This window comes from Hippoglossus hippoglossus, chromosome 20 (genome assembly GCF_009819705.1).
Source record: "Hippoglossus hippoglossus isolate fHipHip1 chromosome 20, fHipHip1.pri, whole genome shotgun sequence".
In the NCBI taxonomy this organism is placed as follows: domain Eukaryota; kingdom Metazoa; phylum Chordata; class Actinopteri; order Pleuronectiformes; family Pleuronectidae; genus Hippoglossus; species Hippoglossus hippoglossus.
This window is the reverse complement of record NC_047170.1, coordinates 17,107,847-17,124,036: the sequence shown is the minus strand read 5'-3', so window position 1 is coordinate 17,124,036 and position 16,190 is coordinate 17,107,847. Positions and strand designations below refer to the sequence as shown.

At 40.9% G+C, this 16,190-nt stretch overlaps 2 protein-coding genes and 1 long non-coding RNA gene across 3 annotated transcripts; 1 reads left to right on the top strand and 2 right to left on the bottom strand.

Moving 5' to 3' along the window:
* The first annotated feature begins 1,955 nt into the window (after positions 1 to 1,955).
* Positions 1,956 to 6,870, top strand: tlr22 (toll-like receptor 22). The gene is made up of 5 exons (XM_034572942.1): positions 1,956 to 2,000; positions 2,106 to 2,389; positions 2,516 to 5,113; positions 5,379 to 5,496; positions 6,335 to 6,870. The coding sequence occupies exons 3-5, from the start codon at positions 2,590 to 2,592 to the stop codon at positions 6,576 to 6,578; spliced, it is 2,886 nt and encodes a 961-aa protein (XP_034428833.1). The 5' UTR covers positions 1,956 to 2,000; positions 2,106 to 2,389; positions 2,516 to 2,589; the 3' UTR covers positions 6,579 to 6,870.
* LOC117754219 lies at positions 3,363 to 6,415 on the bottom strand. The gene is made up of 3 exons (XR_004612366.1): positions 6,278 to 6,415; positions 5,128 to 5,130; positions 3,363 to 3,374 (listed from the first exon to the last, which is right to left on the bottom strand). It is a non-coding gene; the product is annotated as an uncharacterized LOC117754219 (long non-coding RNA).
* Positions 6,871 to 7,434: 564 nt separating the features above from the next.
* Positions 7,435 to 9,238, bottom strand: ccl20b (chemokine (C-C motif) ligand 20b). The gene is made up of 4 exons (XM_034573010.1): positions 9,112 to 9,238; positions 8,858 to 8,960; positions 8,117 to 8,191; positions 7,435 to 7,836 (listed from the first exon to the last, which is right to left on the bottom strand). The coding sequence occupies exons 1-4, from the start codon at positions 9,176 to 9,178 to the stop codon at positions 7,779 to 7,781; spliced, it is 303 nt and encodes a 100-aa protein (XP_034428901.1). The 5' UTR covers positions 9,179 to 9,238; the 3' UTR covers positions 7,435 to 7,778.
* Positions 9,239 to 16,190: the final 6,952 nt, after the last annotated feature.

The window sequence follows — 16,190 nt, the reverse complement described above, 5'->3', positions numbered from 1 at the left end:
CTCAAGAATTTAGCAGGAGCGTCCCTTTCAAGAAAAATCGTCAATAAATTGTAAACTTTCTTTTGGATACAAATATCCAGATAGTACTTATGTAATTTAACAAAACCAACTATAAAGTCCCTTTCTTTGACAAAAAAGACCCTTAATCTCACAATGTCATTAATTTAATCTATAGGAATCGTTATGACACTTGTATAAAAATGACACTTGTAAATGAATTCCTCACCTGTAACACATTGCAGTATTTCGCCTTATATAATTAAAACATTATTCAATTTACTCAAATCGTCAAATATTTATTGTGTTACATTAGTGTGGTGATGTGTGTGTGTGTGTGTGTGTGTGTGTGTGTGTGTGTGTGTGTGTGTGTGTGTGTGTGTGTGTGTGTGTGTGTGCGTGTGCGTGTGTGTGTTTGTGTGTGTTAAAGGAGGACCATCTCACCCTTCATGCATTTCAGTCACATTTCAAACTGAAATGAAGTCACACAAGTTCACTGCAGACACAGTTTAGCTGCAACAAACGGAAGAGACAAGAATCACTGGAGATAAAAATCAGATCTGGTTTCTTGTGATCTGATTCACTGCTGCGTCATCTCCTCTGTAGGTGGATGTATGCACACACACACACACACACACACACACACACACACACACACACACACACACACACACACTATCGAGGCTGTAATCCAGTGAACGGAGGGAGGCTGGATAGCGTTTCCTTTCCCAACTGTGACCTCTGCTGGTGAAAAGGGAAAAAGATGATTGTTCAAGCTCTGCTACAGCTGGAAACTTAATGTTTGGGGTGATGTGTTCAGAGCACGTCAAAAGATAACCTCTTATGGCAGCATTCACATCCAGAATATTTCGGCTGCATTTCTGGATAACGGGAGGAAGTGGAGACGTGTCGGCCGTCTTCTGTGGTCCAAGATATATATATAGGAACTATAGACGAGAGGTTTAAAACATGTCCACGTGTTGCATACGCAGTCAGCCACTAGATCACTAGTTACTGATTAGCTTAGCATAAAAGGACAAATTGAAGGAAAGAAGGGAACCAAATGCAGAAGTCAAGATTTCCTCACCTATCAACGCCATCGCCCTGTTCATCTAATCGGAGCTTGTGAAATAAAATAATGCAATAACTTCATGTTGGTTTAAAAACTCATGTAACAAACTTACTTTTAAACCTCACAAAAGGCTCGGATTGGAGTTTACGTATGTTTGAAGCATGTGTTCGTTTATTTATGTTTTTGCCACAATTACCTCTAATGTGGGTCAAGTGTATTGTTACTGTCACTGTCCTCAATCTTTAAGTTGACAGGAATGCTCATTAAATCTGTAATATTTTTACATTACTGCTACTTTTGTCGTGATTTAGAAACATCGCTGAGTCACTGTTGTGACGAACGTCAGCGCACAAGAAGGGACATTTCCATTCTGTGACATCATTTCATCATTTAGAAATTTACTCTATTACTACAGTATGTATTACTCATAAGGGAAACTATTGCCTTTAAACTAGTCACACTGTTCCACAATCATCGGAGGACTCGGTTGATGAGTAGATGAAGACAAGGCCATAGACCATGAAGGCAGAACCGAAATAAGACGGCCTGGTCCACACAGGATTTCCTATTTGCATCAATAGCTAGTTCCGCCCTTACTGTCGCGGAAGCAAAAAGGATGCAGCCCCTGAACTGGGACCCAGCTCAGCCTTTGAGTCTCTCTACACCTGTTTCTTACCGCACCACATCTTTATGTTGTTTACATGAAGTTGCACAGTGACCCATCTCAGAAGTCCATGTATTTGCTGTCTGGAGGGACAGTATGAGTAAAGCAGCAAAGAAGGGGAAGTGTTGGTATTCAAGAATAGACTCTCTTCTTAATTTTTTCAAATCATTGCTGAGGTTTTGAGGAAGTGAGGAAATCCAGGACTCATTGTAAAACATGTAAGAAAGTAATGGAGAGAATTCAGAAACAGCTCTATGTTCAAAGAAGGTAATTAACATTAACGTATGGATAAAATAAAAGAATAAGAGTACATGACGCTGAATGAAGTATCCCCAAAACTACAAATTTAACATGTTTCATGATTTTGTGAAGTGAATGCTAAACCTCAGAGGTCAGATGTCCAACCCTGCCAACGACTTTCACTTCCTAAAAAACGCCTCCATCGAATATAAAGAGATGATGGGCGGAGGATAGGTGTTGAGCTGCACAGCAAGACAAACACTTCTCTCATTCGCACTGGATATTTAACAGAAATAGATCAAATTTTTACCCTAATTTTTAATTGACAATTACATTTTTTTGACTGAAGATAATTAAGCTACAAGACTGGATGGTGGATTTAAGACGGCTGATTAATTTCTTCTTTATTTGACACAGTAAGTATCAAACCATTATTCCTCTTAGGTGTCTGTTCCCACAAGATATATTGAATCAGAATACGACTTTTTTATACTCCCTTTATTATAATATTATGAGTTTGTCTGTTTTATTGATTTTTTCAGTGTTTTATCACCAACTGGACTAAACAGTGGGATTCCCTATTGGACGGATTTCATTCTGTAAACAAGATTTAAAAATGGGTCCTGGAGTGAAAGAGGATGAAACAGAAACAGGAGGAAGAAAAACTGTCCAACTCATCACTTTTTTCTTTTTGCTGAATATCAGCAGTTTGCTTGCTCCAACCTCAGGATTTGCACTGAAGACCTGCCGAATCAGTTACAACATTGCCAAATGTGCCGGGTTGAAACTCACAGCTGTTGCTCGAGATATTCCCTCAGCGGTGAAAGGTTTTGACTTGTCTTCAAACAAAATTTCAAGAGTACACGTGTCGGATTTTGAAAATCTACCAGTTTTGACACAGCTGGACCTCAACCGCAACTTCATTACGCTGATAGACGATGGCGCCTTTGCCAATCTGATTTCCCTGAACAAGTTAAATCTAAATAATAACAAACTTGGGAAACTTGGAGCGGAACTTTTTCGTGGTCTGAGCAACCTCACCGAGCTCAGAGTCCGTAGTAACAGCATCAAAGCTGTGGCAGAGACAACTTTCCAGCCCATGAAAAGCTTAAAGTTGTTGGACTTTTCTCACAACAAACTGGGACACATCACGAAAGTCAAATCAATGTTACAGCATCTGCCAAATCTGCGTGAACTGTATCTTAAAAGCAACGGTTTCACCACTTTTCACTCAGAGGAACTGACCAACAGCTCATTGGTACTTAAATACCTCGACTTGTCTCAGAATCCAATCACAGATTTTCAGATCACTGCAAACGTTTTTCCAAATCTCACCTGGTTTAACATCGGCGGAGCTCCTGGAAAGACTCAGATGATCTGGGACGTGCGTAACAAGACTTTCTTAAGTCGAGTGTCTACTCTTGATATTACTGGGCTTCGAATGAAGTTTGGTGACATGAAAACATTGCTGTGGATGGTAAACTCCTCACTAACATCTCTAAGGCTGAATGCTATGAGAACAAACCTCACAGCGCTAGTTCAAACGTCCTGCACCGTCCCAACACTGTCCGTGCTGCAGCTCCGCCTCAACAAACTCTTTTTTGTTAGTTCAGATTTGTTCAAGTTGTGCTTCAATGTAACAGAGATAGATTTAACAGACAATAAGATCAAAACCATCAGAGACGATGCGTTCAGATCTCTTCACAGTCTAAAGATCTTGAGTCTGAGTCACAACAAACTTTCATCGGTTCCACGCGCGACAAGGAATCTACCAAGTCTTGCAGAGTTGGATCTCAGCTCCAACAACATAACCAAACTTGGATGTGATGACTTTGCCAATCAGACAAAGCTGAAACAACTAAACCTTTATCAGAATTCAATCGCAGCTCTCGCAGAATGCGTTTTCAAGGATTTAGTACGATTGCAAGTTCTAAAGCTGCAGAGCAACCGCTTGTCCAATTTAAATGGTGCTTTCAAAATTCCCTTGCCATATCTTAAACAACTGCTTTTAAACACAAATACACTCACTGCCATTAAACGTGGGGAATTCAGTGGCTTGCGGTCCCTCCAGAACTTGTCATTACATCAAAATAAAATATCTGAACTTGAATATGGGAGTTTCGGCGGATTGACAAGTCTCACAGATCTCCTGCTACAGAGTAATCAGATTAAAGAAACCGAAATAAACAAAGGTGTCTTCAATGATCTGATAAATTTGAGAAGATTGGAGCTGAGGGACAATCACATTAAATATTACTATAGTTCATCTTTGCCTCTTGCTCCGTTTTCTCGGCTGTCCCGTCTGGAGACGTTGGCTATTCCTTCCCAACACGGCAAGGGGGGATCTCAATTGCCTCGTAACTTACTGCAGGGTTTGACCAATCTGTTGGATTTCAGCATCAGGGACATGCACCTTGTCTCCTTGCACAAAGACATGTTTAATGACACGCCACAGCTGACGAACCTTGACATCAGCTCAAATGAACTTAAGGATCTCTCCCCAGATTGGTTTTCCCAGATTCCAAACCTTAAGAGCCTTTACATTTCCAGAACAAGTCTTACGTCTCTGGATTATCTAACAGATGCCAACCTTACCAAGCTGGAGTTCGTGCAGGCGAGAAAGAACGAATATTCAGTTATCAGTGAAGATATAATTAACTCCTTACCAAGTCTTGTTTATGCAGATTTTCAAGGGAACGGTTTTACCTGTGACTGTGATAACGCCTGGTTCATCCAGTGGATACAAAACAACAATCAAACTCAGGTTTTTGACGCCTACAACTTTAAGTGCAACTATCCCGTGAACCTTAAAGGCATGAAACTCCTGGAACTCGACATTCGTCTCTGCTCCGTGAACACCGAGTTCATCATGTTTATCTCCACCACGTGTGCAATCCTCGTGTTTATGCTGGCGTCCTTCATCTACCATTTCCTGAGGTGGCACCTGGCCTATGCATACTACTTCTTCTTGGCTTTGCTCTTCGACACAAAGCATAAAAACAGGCAACCTGCTAATCAGTACGACGCCTTCGTCTCCTACAACACTAATGACGAACCCTGGATCATGAGAGAGCTGCTGCCCAAACTGGAGGGAGAACAGGGCTGGAGACTGTGTCTGCACCATCGAGATTTCATGCCAGGTGAGACTTTACACCCCCTTTGCTCCAGGCGCGCTTTAATATGTGATTCAAAATGTAGTCAACTGATGTGCTTGGATTTTAAAGATCTGTTTCGCGCAAATCCAGAAGCTTCTGTCCATTTCCATATACGTATTTAATGTTAACGTAAGAGAACGAGTTTATGGTGAATGAGAAGTAAGAGTGGCATAGAATCTTTCTCCGATATGTGGCCATTATAGTGGACGGATCATCAGCAGCATTAACATTTAAGTTTTCCTACCCTCAGGTAAACCCATCGTAGAAAACATCGTAGATGCCATTTATGGAAGCAGGAAGACCATCTGTGTGATCAGCCGCAGGTACCTGGAGAGTGAGTGGTGCTCCAGAGAGATGCAGGTTGCCAGGTAATGTGTCAGCTCCCAGACCGTGTGATGCATGAAGTATAATGTTAGTCCTCCATACAGATAGGGAATTCAAATCTACACATGTATGGTTATCAACGCTTAACATAATAATAATAATAATGGAAGTATTGATAGATTATATATTTGTGGTTTTAAGTACCAAAAACAATCTCAATGTATTTTTATTGCACATCCGGGTCAATCACATAAAACTGATTGTAGCCTTCTACTGTGACTTGGTAAAACTCACCAGAAAAAGCAAATGGTGACGGTCGGTCAGCGCAAAAATAAAACAAGCAGAAGGTGAAATTCGGACTCTAATGGTGCGTCTGAATTTGATGATACAGTGGAGCTTTGGGTCTGGTTCTGTTGCAAAACTCTGACTGCATTGAGGTGCCCATCCACCAGCGGCTGGGTCCAATGCAGGAGTGGCGAGGCCTCCAGCCCTCATTGTTGGACATTAGGAATTACTGTGGACATTAGGAAGGTGGGTGTTCAGGCAGGGGGTACACAACCGACATAACTAAATCCACAGTCAACATGAGGAACTTCCTGGTGAGGAAACAGGAAATAGGAAACAGGTGTGTGAGTGGGTGGGGACGGTCAGGTGACCAGGAAGGGAGGGAAGGTTTCGGGACATGCAGTTCACGGGATCTTGTTAGGGTCCCTTGTTGCGCTTTGGTTTTAGTATCGTTTTGAAGTTAAATTTAATTTACAGGAATTACACAATTTCATGGCATGTAGCTGTAAACGTCAGAATCAGATTTGACTAAATTTTGACATACAGTTCCTGTTTTGCCTTTGTAAGTTCCCCTCCAACCTTGTTCCTCCCGTCTAGTTTCCGCCTGTTCGATGAACAGAAGGACGTGCTGATCCTCGTCTTCCTGGAGGACATTCCCACCGCCGAGCTGTCTCCCTACTACCGCATGAAGAAACTGCTGAACAAGATGACCTACCTGAGCTGGCCTCGAGCCGCCGAGCACACCGAGCTGTTCTGGGAGAAGCTGCGACAGGCTCTGTGGACCGGAGAGGACCGAGTGGACGAGTGCTTCCCCCTCAATGTGGTGGATAATCAGCGATAAAGTGGAAACTCTCACTGGTTCAGGTTTCCAGCCACTATAATTGACTGGTTTGAGTCATTATGGCCTCTAATTAGGCTCTTTTCTAACAATAAAAATTGAATACATCTATCCAGAGAGGGCTATCATTACTATTTATTGCCAAATATTGCATTGATCAGCAAGCTTGATAAATTAACGAATCAGCCATAAACATGGGAGCTGCCTTACCCTTAAGAAAAGCATTTTTCTGTGCAAATCTTGTTTTCTACCCCCTCTCTGCATCTCATGCTCAGAAGTCTATATATCTGACAGACTGTCTCTGGAGGATGAATGAATTTGAAAGTCTGCATTTTGTTTTTTACTTGTTTTGAAGTTACTGTGTCTCTAAGGCAGCAGCGGAGAGGAGGTGTCGGGGTTTATGAGTTTAGGAGTATGATCGTCACTTGACCTCTCAGAGGAAGTGAGCAAAATCACTTCCTGGTAATAACCTAATAATTGCAAAATGATTCCCCTCAGCTTGTGATGTACTTTGAGGCGATAAACAAATTCAAGTGTTGTAGCCAAGTACAAATTACCCAAATGTAGATACTTCTAAGTAAGTCACTGTTTTATTGGCACCGTCTGTTTATGTACAATTACCTCAAATGCATGTATTCATTTATATATAAATAAAATGTCAATTAATGGGATAAAATGTTTTTACATGCTAAGTTATCAGTCATTTTATTATTTCATATTTCAGACTATGACTCTGTAAAGTAAGTGTATTTGATTGGACAGGACTTACTATGCTGTGTAACTTTGTGCCAAACTTTTAAATTCTTGTTACATGTTCTATTATAGATTAAAAAGATCCATACAAACATAGACAAGTTTCATCAAACATCTGTTTTAATGAATTAAAAATGTCAATATTCATATTTACATTCAAAACTTAAACCCACAATATGGGACTGTCAGAGTTGGTAAATTAAACAAAAAGGGGAAAAAAAGAAATTGCAATACTTTTCATAAACAATATTTAATTTCTAGTTTTGTTTTTTGTTGATGAGGCCCTGTAGCTACAGCGACTACTCTTCCCTGTTTATAAAACAGAACATATATAAGAAAAAAAATATTTAAAAAATCCTATAATTTAAAATGATGATAAAAACAAATATATGAACCTCTAATAAATTATGTTCTTGTTGTAATATATATAAATAGACTGTTTTAATGAGTTCATGCTGATCCAGGAGTTCTGCCTTTGATGATCTGAGCCTGCTTCTTCCTCTTTTCACTGTAAAAACAAAAAAAGGATTTACTTTAGTGAGACATTCATAGGTTTTGTTTTTGCTCTGCATGAAAATGATTTGATCACTTGGAACATGAATCACCACATGTGGCTGCAGAGGGCGCTGCTGCTCAATAACAGTTACATATTATAATCTGAATAGAAGCTTTAATCTGTAGAAATGTAAAAAAAAAAAAAAAAAAAGGCTGCATGTGTAGAAACTAAAAAGTGATTTTGCCAAATAAAAGAAACTGTTCAGAAGAATCACAAATGTTTAAATACTCACTCGACACAGCTCATCCCTCTCTGGGTCCAGTTCGTTAAAGGGTCGGCACACACAAACCTGCTTCGGATGTGGAAGCTGTGGGAAAGAGAGAAAACACAGGAATGTTGTCACTCACACCCAAGGTAACGTTGCACTCCCTGTTTGTGTATAAATTCCAGTTTATGTATTAACCTCCGAGTGTCCCAGGTACTTATTAACTGCAGTTTGAGCTCTACACACACTTTTGCACACAAGTCAAAGCTCATGTGTGTAGTTTTAGGTCCAAATTCCAACAATATATAAACACACACTGTTTTTTCAGCCAGTGAGACTTAAACATTTGGATGCGTCCACATGTTTGTCACATGCTTGGTAGTTAGTTGTGTTGAAGAGGCCTTATGCACAATATTCCTGTGTTGACACTGTTGATTTATGTTGTGCATTTAATCACAAAACAATAATTTACATCTGAGTACAACTGCTACAATTAACAGATTTGTCCAGTCAGAGAAAATCAATCAGCTGGGTTTTCTCACTGATGTTTCTTGAATCAGAAATTGTAGATTAATTGTGAATAAAAACTGTTGATCATCCGAGCCCCGTTTCTACGTAATGCACATTTTTCTTATTGCTCAAAATTGTCTATCTAATAAAATCGAATCATTTATATTTGTTTAATTCTCCCTCAGGATCCATAACGTCATGATTTCTGTCCTAATTCTCAGTTTAGTGACGTGATGTCACGATGGACCGTTTACTTACATGATGGCGTTGATGTCACAGGACTTGTTGATGGTCTGGATGTTGTAACCCAGCAGTCGTTGGCATGGCAACGCACGCTTGGTGTAACTCACACAGCAGCTCGCTACAAATACAGACAAAAGTTCTATGTCAGCAACCTTGTCAAACACAACATTTACCCCAAAAAATTAATATAACATTTTAATTTGTTGCCTTAAAATGCACGACAATAACACAATATACAAGATAGACAGGAGTACAGGAGCTGGACTCACCTGACTGAGTGCTGCAGATGAAGGTGCTGAGGAGGACGAGGGTGCAGAACGCTTCCAGGTGACGCATGTTGCTTGCTGTGCCGGCTCTGAGTCAGAGTGAGGCTTCAGGTGCTTAGGTGAGAGTGTGACAGATAAGCAGTGAGCGTGGCCCTTAAGTAGGAGGCCTGTGGGAATTCCCCCTGTTGGGCGGGATTGAGTAATTCTAAGTGTGATTGTTGAGGCGGTGGAACGGAGCCAGGAAAACAGGAAAAAAGAAAAAGTGCCACCTCGCTTCAATGCCCGTGTATAACAGCACATCGCAGACCTGAATAAATACTGAGTCAGTGTTTTATATTTGGAGAATGTGAGCCGTAGTTTAATAGTTGAGACTTGATTTAAATTCAGCGTTGAAGTGTCTTTAACCAATGTGTTTATGAAAATAATATATTGTAGGATTATGTGAAAATAATGTGACAATCCAGGTGACCAACACAACCAGTTATCTCTGGTTTAATCGGTTTCAATCGGTTTGTTTGAGGTGAAGCTTGACTGACAGGACACTTGACTTCTGTAAGGAAAGTTATATCATACATAAAAGAATTAAATGATTGAACCTACAATAAGGGTTTTATTTGTCGTGAAACACAAGTATGAAAACCAATTCAACATATATTTTACCCTTATAATCTACATGTGTCTGCTCAAGAGAAATAAACAATTTAAAAACAAAAGACCACCTCCTCTAGAATATTATAATCTGCTCGATTCAGATTTTAATTTGAAACTGCATCTAATTGAATACACTATAAATATAAGTCCACTAAACGTGACATTTCTCATTTGAACTTCTTTTTAACACTTATTTGAACATGATGAAAGTTCTCAAATAAGGTGATAAATGATTTTTGAATTGAGTTTGTTTGTGAGCACGCAGGCGTCAAGGTTAAATTCCAGCTGCAGGACTTGCCTTCCTGACGTCCTCTTCATCGTCCCTTGTGTCAACACGAAATTCCATTCACAGTTAAGCATTTAACATCAAATCATTACTACTGTGACGATACATGACTCTGTGTGGTGGTGGTGCGTCATGTCGTAATCTGCACTGGGGAAAAGAAACGGTTGCTTCACATGAGAATCGTGTGAGAGACGATATCTCAGGGGCACATAGGGGCTGAGATAAACCTGAATAGAGATCGGACAGATACGCAGAGTTGAGTCGAAGGTCCCTGGATTCACAAAGCAGCTGTATTCCCTGAGGAGCTGATCTATCTTTGATGTGTGAACTCCATTTTGGGAATTCAAGTGACCTCAAGTGGCATCTTTCATTGTTTGCATTTGTAAAAGTAAAAGGATTTTGACAGTATGGCAACATGATGCTCAGGATCCCATCAAACTTAAATAGTAATAGTAGAAACTAATGCTTAATTTAATAGTAGTAATGAAACTAAACCTGGAAGTTTGATAATTGATGACGTCTTAATTGGCTCATGAGGGCAGCGTTCATGTCCAGGAGCATTTTGGCTCCACTTCTGTATAGTGGGAGGAAATGTATCTTAAATCTTTGTATACATATCTTTATAAACAGTCTATGAACTCATGGGCTGAGCCTTTCAAACACATCATTGATGTTTTCACTTCAACTTTCAATCTTATTAAAAACCCAGCTTTTGCTAAGATTCAGTTTTTGACACTTACAGTGCGAGTCCAAATGCTACTTTCAAGTTTTTCTACTTCTCTCACCTTGATTGCTTCACTTGTAACTTCCGACTGTGTTGGTGAGTGGATGAAATCAAAGACAATCCCTATCTGCCCACTGTTATGACTGGGTTGCCCAGCCCTAATCTGCTGATAAGCCACAGAGCGGATGAATCACACCAAGTGTGACACCAGAGCAGAGAGAGTTCCTCTGGGTGTGGGCAGATGGAATCTCCTCACGGGCAAAGTGTGTGTTCAGTGAAGTGTTGTGAAATGAGCAATAGCATTTACTTCTGAGGAACACACCTTTTCATGAATCACTTTCCCTCCGTGCCTGTTTGATTTCACAATATAAATTTAATATGCATATAGAAACTGTCCGTACTGACGAATCAGCCGAGAGGCTCGAGGAGCTAAAAATAGCTAATGACCTTAAAACGGTAAAATTGTGAAACAGGTGAGTTTTTTTTTTTCACATTTTCACCGACTTCCAGGGAATAAGGCTTGGATCTGGATTGATCACCGGACTGAGCCCCATCCTAGTTTCTATCCAAGTGTGAATTACTACAGAAAATATTTCCAGGATGTCTCTGCAGTATCAACTATTGCTAATAAAAGAATATGGATGTGTTATTTTAAATAAACTGTTTCTTCTGATGCTGTGTTGTATGTAATATGACGGAAGCGGCCATTTGTATGAAACTGAATGTGCAAACGTCCTTGGCAGATAAATCCGATAACGATTACACTTGTCAACGTAGGATAAGGTCACAGTTACGCTCAAATGAAAGAATGTGATCATTTCAGGATAAAAAAAAAATAAATACAGGAGCACATACATCTCCACATTACATGAGAAAATCCACATATTCAGTCGTGTGAGGTCAACTAAAGGCTCATTCTGCTGACGCTGCACATCGCAGCGCTGTGATCTGTGTCCTTTGTGTGTCACGGTTGCGTCGCCAACAAGGAAACGGCGGCCCATGCTTCTCCATTGTAAACAAATTCACATGTGTGGACAGTCCCACTTTAATAGCCTGTTACTATTTCTAGCTCATTGGCTATTTTTAGCTCCTCAAGGTTGTGGGTATATAAACAGATAGTCGGCCTCTGAGCAGCCACTTGCTCGTCGTGAACGTCAAGGTTCCAGATAAAAACCTTGAATCTGACCTGGTTTACCTTGATAATCCTAATTGCTTAAATCAAAATATATCATCATCAAAATATAAAGAAAATATATGAATTATATATTGTATTACTATAAAAAAAATAGATATATTTGGTTTCCTTCTTGGCTACTGGTCTCAAAATGGTTCCGACACCACTAGGGTTAATGTATAATTATGTTTTGTCACATAAACGTGATTAGTTTTAGGTGAAGATCGTAGTTTGTGATAAAATAAGTACTTTGTTATGGTTTTTGGAACTTTGTTCACTAATTTAGCAACTATAGTTTATGAATGAAGCAGCTAAAGAGTCCGACATTTCCCTCTGGAGAAGCTGGAGACCAAAAGCAAAGCTAAGAACACAACAATCAAATAATGTTGAAACATTCATTAATTAGCCTTTTGTTACAAAAGTTAATTAAGTGACACTGGTGTTTCTGAAGCTTGTTTTGCTGTGTGTGGCCAAAAATTAAACAAATTCTAGCAATGCAGCTTTAAACTTTAAAGAACTTTTTTTTTTCCAAATCATAATGTGGACGCAATGTTGAAAACCTACGAACTAAAGTTTCTCTGCTTGCCCGGTTTGTCACAGATGAAGAACAACTCAGACAAAGACGCTGTGATCTAGAGTTCTTTGGTTACTTAGCTGTAAATCACACCCGGTGAAAAACCTTGGTCAACTTTGGTTATAATCACGTTTTAAATAAGGTCAGCTCGCTGTTTAGAACCAGGAAGTGTTTAAATACTTGTTTGCATCAACCATGCAGAAAGCACCTATTATGTAAGGTAACTAAAAACTCATTCATAACCATAAAAGTACCACGATCCCTCCCTCTGAGCTTTGTCTTCCTGGCAGTGAATCCCAGGAGAATCCCGAAACAATACGCCGACACTTTGCCCTCACACCCGTCCCGCCGCTCCTGTAGTGAGAACCTCTGGTCTCTGGTGAGATGAAGCTTCTTTCACTTCTTACGCTGGGACTCGTTTCGCTGGTCATGTGTACGAGCGTGGACACCGCGGCTCAGGCGGCCGGTAAGTCCTACACTTGTTGCAGTTTTTGTTCACCTACACAGTATCTGTGTTTTAGAGAGTAACAAGCATGAGGTTTAAAAAGAAAATATATGAATGTTAGAAATAAAAGCTCATCTCTTTTGGTTTTTGTATAATTTTGTGTCCCCTCCCCATGCACTTGTAGAATCAGGCTTCATTTTAAATCACGTAGTCTACACGGATGTTGACACAAGGTCTGGGTTCCACTGAGGTTACGAGTCAGCATCCTTCAAGATGCTATCTGAGGTATTTGAAGTTGAATATCAGGTGACGTGTCCGCCTGCGTGCACTTGTTTGTGTGCGAGCAGGGCGGCGTGGCTGCTGTACGGCCGTCACCAAAGTTGGTGTGGTGAATTTCATCGTAAGAAGAGGAGGTGCGGTGCGATGCCGGCAGCAGGACATCAGAGAAGGCTGCAACATAAATGCCGTGTAAGATTATCTGGGTATATCCACATGATATGATATTAAAGTGTGACTGCTTGAACTTGTCTCCTTTCTTTTCACGATGACCCACTTTGCGGTTTATAATAAAAGTCTTTTATTTCTTTTTTTATGAAGCTATCAGACAATTTGTGTCACGGGGACGATTGTGCGTTGTTTTTTGTTTCGCCTCCAGAATACTGAAGTGGAGACGCCGCCAAGTCTGTGTGGACCCAACGTCTCTTAAGACGCAAAAACGACTCGAGATTTTGTGGTAACATGCACACACAGGCACAAACAGCTAGTTAACAAAGAACAACTGGAGTCTGTTACCTCCTTCACTTTCTGATACACCCTCAGAGTTTTAAAAGTTGGTTGATGCAGTGTTCATGAGGTTAAAGTAAGAACGACCTCCTGCTTCTAAACATCGTAGACACTCCTGACTCTTGACACTATTTGGAACTAGCAGGTCAGCAGGTCAGGGCTCCACCAATTGTGAATCATCCCCCCCCCCCTCCCCCTGTTTCTTTAGCATTAAAGGGGACATAGCATGCTCATTTTACCACAAGTTGATATGGTTCCTTGGGGTCTTAATGAAATGTCTGTAACATAGTTTGGTCAAAATACCACAAGGATCATTTCAAACAGCACCCTTTTTACCCTGTCTAAAACAGCCCTCCACAGAGTGACCTGTTTTGAGTGCCTGTTCCTTTAAATGCTAATGAGCCAGCTCCCCCCTCCCCTCTCTCCCCCCTCATGATTTTAAATGATATAAATTACATATTTTATATGATATAAATTATCAAATATGCATCCCATACTTTGTATTCCCCTTCTGTTGTCCTGGAGTTTTAATTTTCCCAATCACATAATTAAATGTCCCCCTCTGCCCATCCACTACAAGCACACAAGCAGACAGACAGAGAGAGAAAGAGAGGGGTGGGGGGGGGGGCTATGAAGACCATCATTTACCCCCGAACCCCGACATTCAACGGGTACAACAACAAGCGGAGAAAGCAGAATCGCGGGCTGACCTTATATATACAGTCTATGGGGCTGACCAGTGCGGAGAAATGCTCGTCCCGTGTGAACAGCCAGGCGGCTGCGCGCTGGAGAACGGCGCTGCGCTGCCTCGCAGCGGCGCTTCCGCGTCCGGTGTACCCCGGCGTAACGAGTGGGGGGGCTCTGTGTGTTTGTGCCGGTGTTACAGTAGTGCTGAACACTGCGGAAGTCTTCCACACTGCTGGCTGTGTGGCGTTGACACAAATTCCAGCTCACGCATGGGAGAGCGAGCGGTCGCGCCCGAGCAACTGCTGCAGCCTCCCAGTCCCAACGATCCAGACAAATGCCACATGTGAGTGAATCGCGGGCTGACCAGCGGAGAAATGCTCGTCCCGTGTGAACAGCCAGGCGGCTGCGCGCTTGGGCATGGCGCTGTGCTGCCTCGCAGCCTTGCTGCGTCCGGTGTAAACCCGGCGTAACAAGTGTGGGGGGGACGGGGGGGGGGGGGGGGGGGGGGGGATGAGGTGGGGGGTGGGCCAAGGCCATGTAGGGAGACTTCCAGTTCCTGTTGACGTTTCTGACTTAGAGGAACTATAACAAAACGCGCAAGTGTTTTTTTTCCAGAGTTTTTGGGTTGGTAGACATGAGCCAGATACCCACATTAACCTGTAGAAGCACTAACAAAGTGGAATTTGCATGCTATGTCCCCTTTAAATAACAAATTGAAAACAAAACTTATCCAAACAATTGAGACTCATCTTTGACGAAAACTCCATTTTACGCATTGGGGTTAGGGTTACGACTTTTTGGTTTGGTTCATGTCCCATCCTGCATCAGAACGGGTTTTCATCGCCTATTGTTTCTACTCTCAACCTGATATCCTGGTTTGTGTTTCCGATCCAGCAGCAACAGAAAAGCCAAGGGAGTGAGACATCGTGGTCGCCCACACAGCAGGGAGACCAAATTCTGAACATACCGAAACTCTCGACAACCACAGATGGATCAATGTGGAATAAATGTAAATGCTTTCAGTTTTCTTTTATCCTAATGGACAGAATGAAGTCCTTTTACGTACTATATGTTTCCTCCTACTCTGTACCACCATCTGAAGTTTACTGTGTTATACACAAGGTTAAAATGTATTGTACTGTATGTTTCTATTCTGAAAATAATCTAAATACTGTACTTTTTTCTCATCTCAGCGTATTCCTTTGCATAAATAACACAAGTTAGTACCTGCATTGCTTGTATTCAAATCAAATGTGTTATTTTTCTGTTTTTGGGGGATTATTTCTTTGCTATTTTTGTTATAATTTTCAGAACAACATTTTGAATGTAGTGAAGATTTGGAGCTCGTATGAAAAACGCTGCAGGAAAGACAATATTTTCTCAATTTTCAATTTTATTGTCAGGAATCTTTTCACTTTCAAAGTTAAATACAACCTGCAAACGTAAAGTAAATTATGAGCTCTGATGTTTCCTCCCTTTTGTTGTCTTTGTTCCTTTGTTATAAAAATGATGAATGTGTTTGATTAGTAAACCCGACCACGCTGCATGATGTCACTTCAGATACTTACTCAACCTTGAACTTCAGTGTAATATCGAACTCGCAGTTGCCAAGTTTCTGGGTGAGGCTTTGCAGTAACGGGTTCAACACAGAATAATAACTGACGTGGACATTTTGCATTAAAGCGTTTGTTCACATAAGATGAAAAAATAAAACGTTTTACTCATGTAGAATCATGTAAGAAATGCTGTAAGTAGAAC

Coding starts and splice junctions, on each gene's coding strand:
- tlr22 (XM_034572942.1), top strand. CDS start 2,590: ATGGGTCCTGGAGTGAAAGAGGATGAAACAGAAACAGGAGGAAGAAAA. Junction 5,114..5,378: donor CCATCGAGATTTCATGCCAG/GTGAGACTTTAC, acceptor TCCTACCCTCAG/GTAAACCCATCGTAGAAAAC. Junction 5,497..6,334: donor AGAGAGATGCAGGTTGCCAG/GTAATGTGTCAG, acceptor CCTCCCGTCTAG/TTTCCGCCTGTTCGATGAAC.
- ccl20b (XM_034573010.1), bottom strand. CDS start 9,178: ATGCGTCACCTGGAAGCGTTCTGCACCCTCGTCCTCCTCAGCACCTTC. Junction 8,192..8,857: donor TGTGACATCAACGCCATCAT/GTAAGTAAACGG, acceptor TCTTTCCCACAG/CTTCCACATCCGAAGCAGGT. Junction 7,837..8,116: donor AGAGGGATGAGCTGTGTCGA/GTGAGTATTTAA, acceptor TTGTTTTTACAG/TGAAAAGAGGAAGAAGCAGG.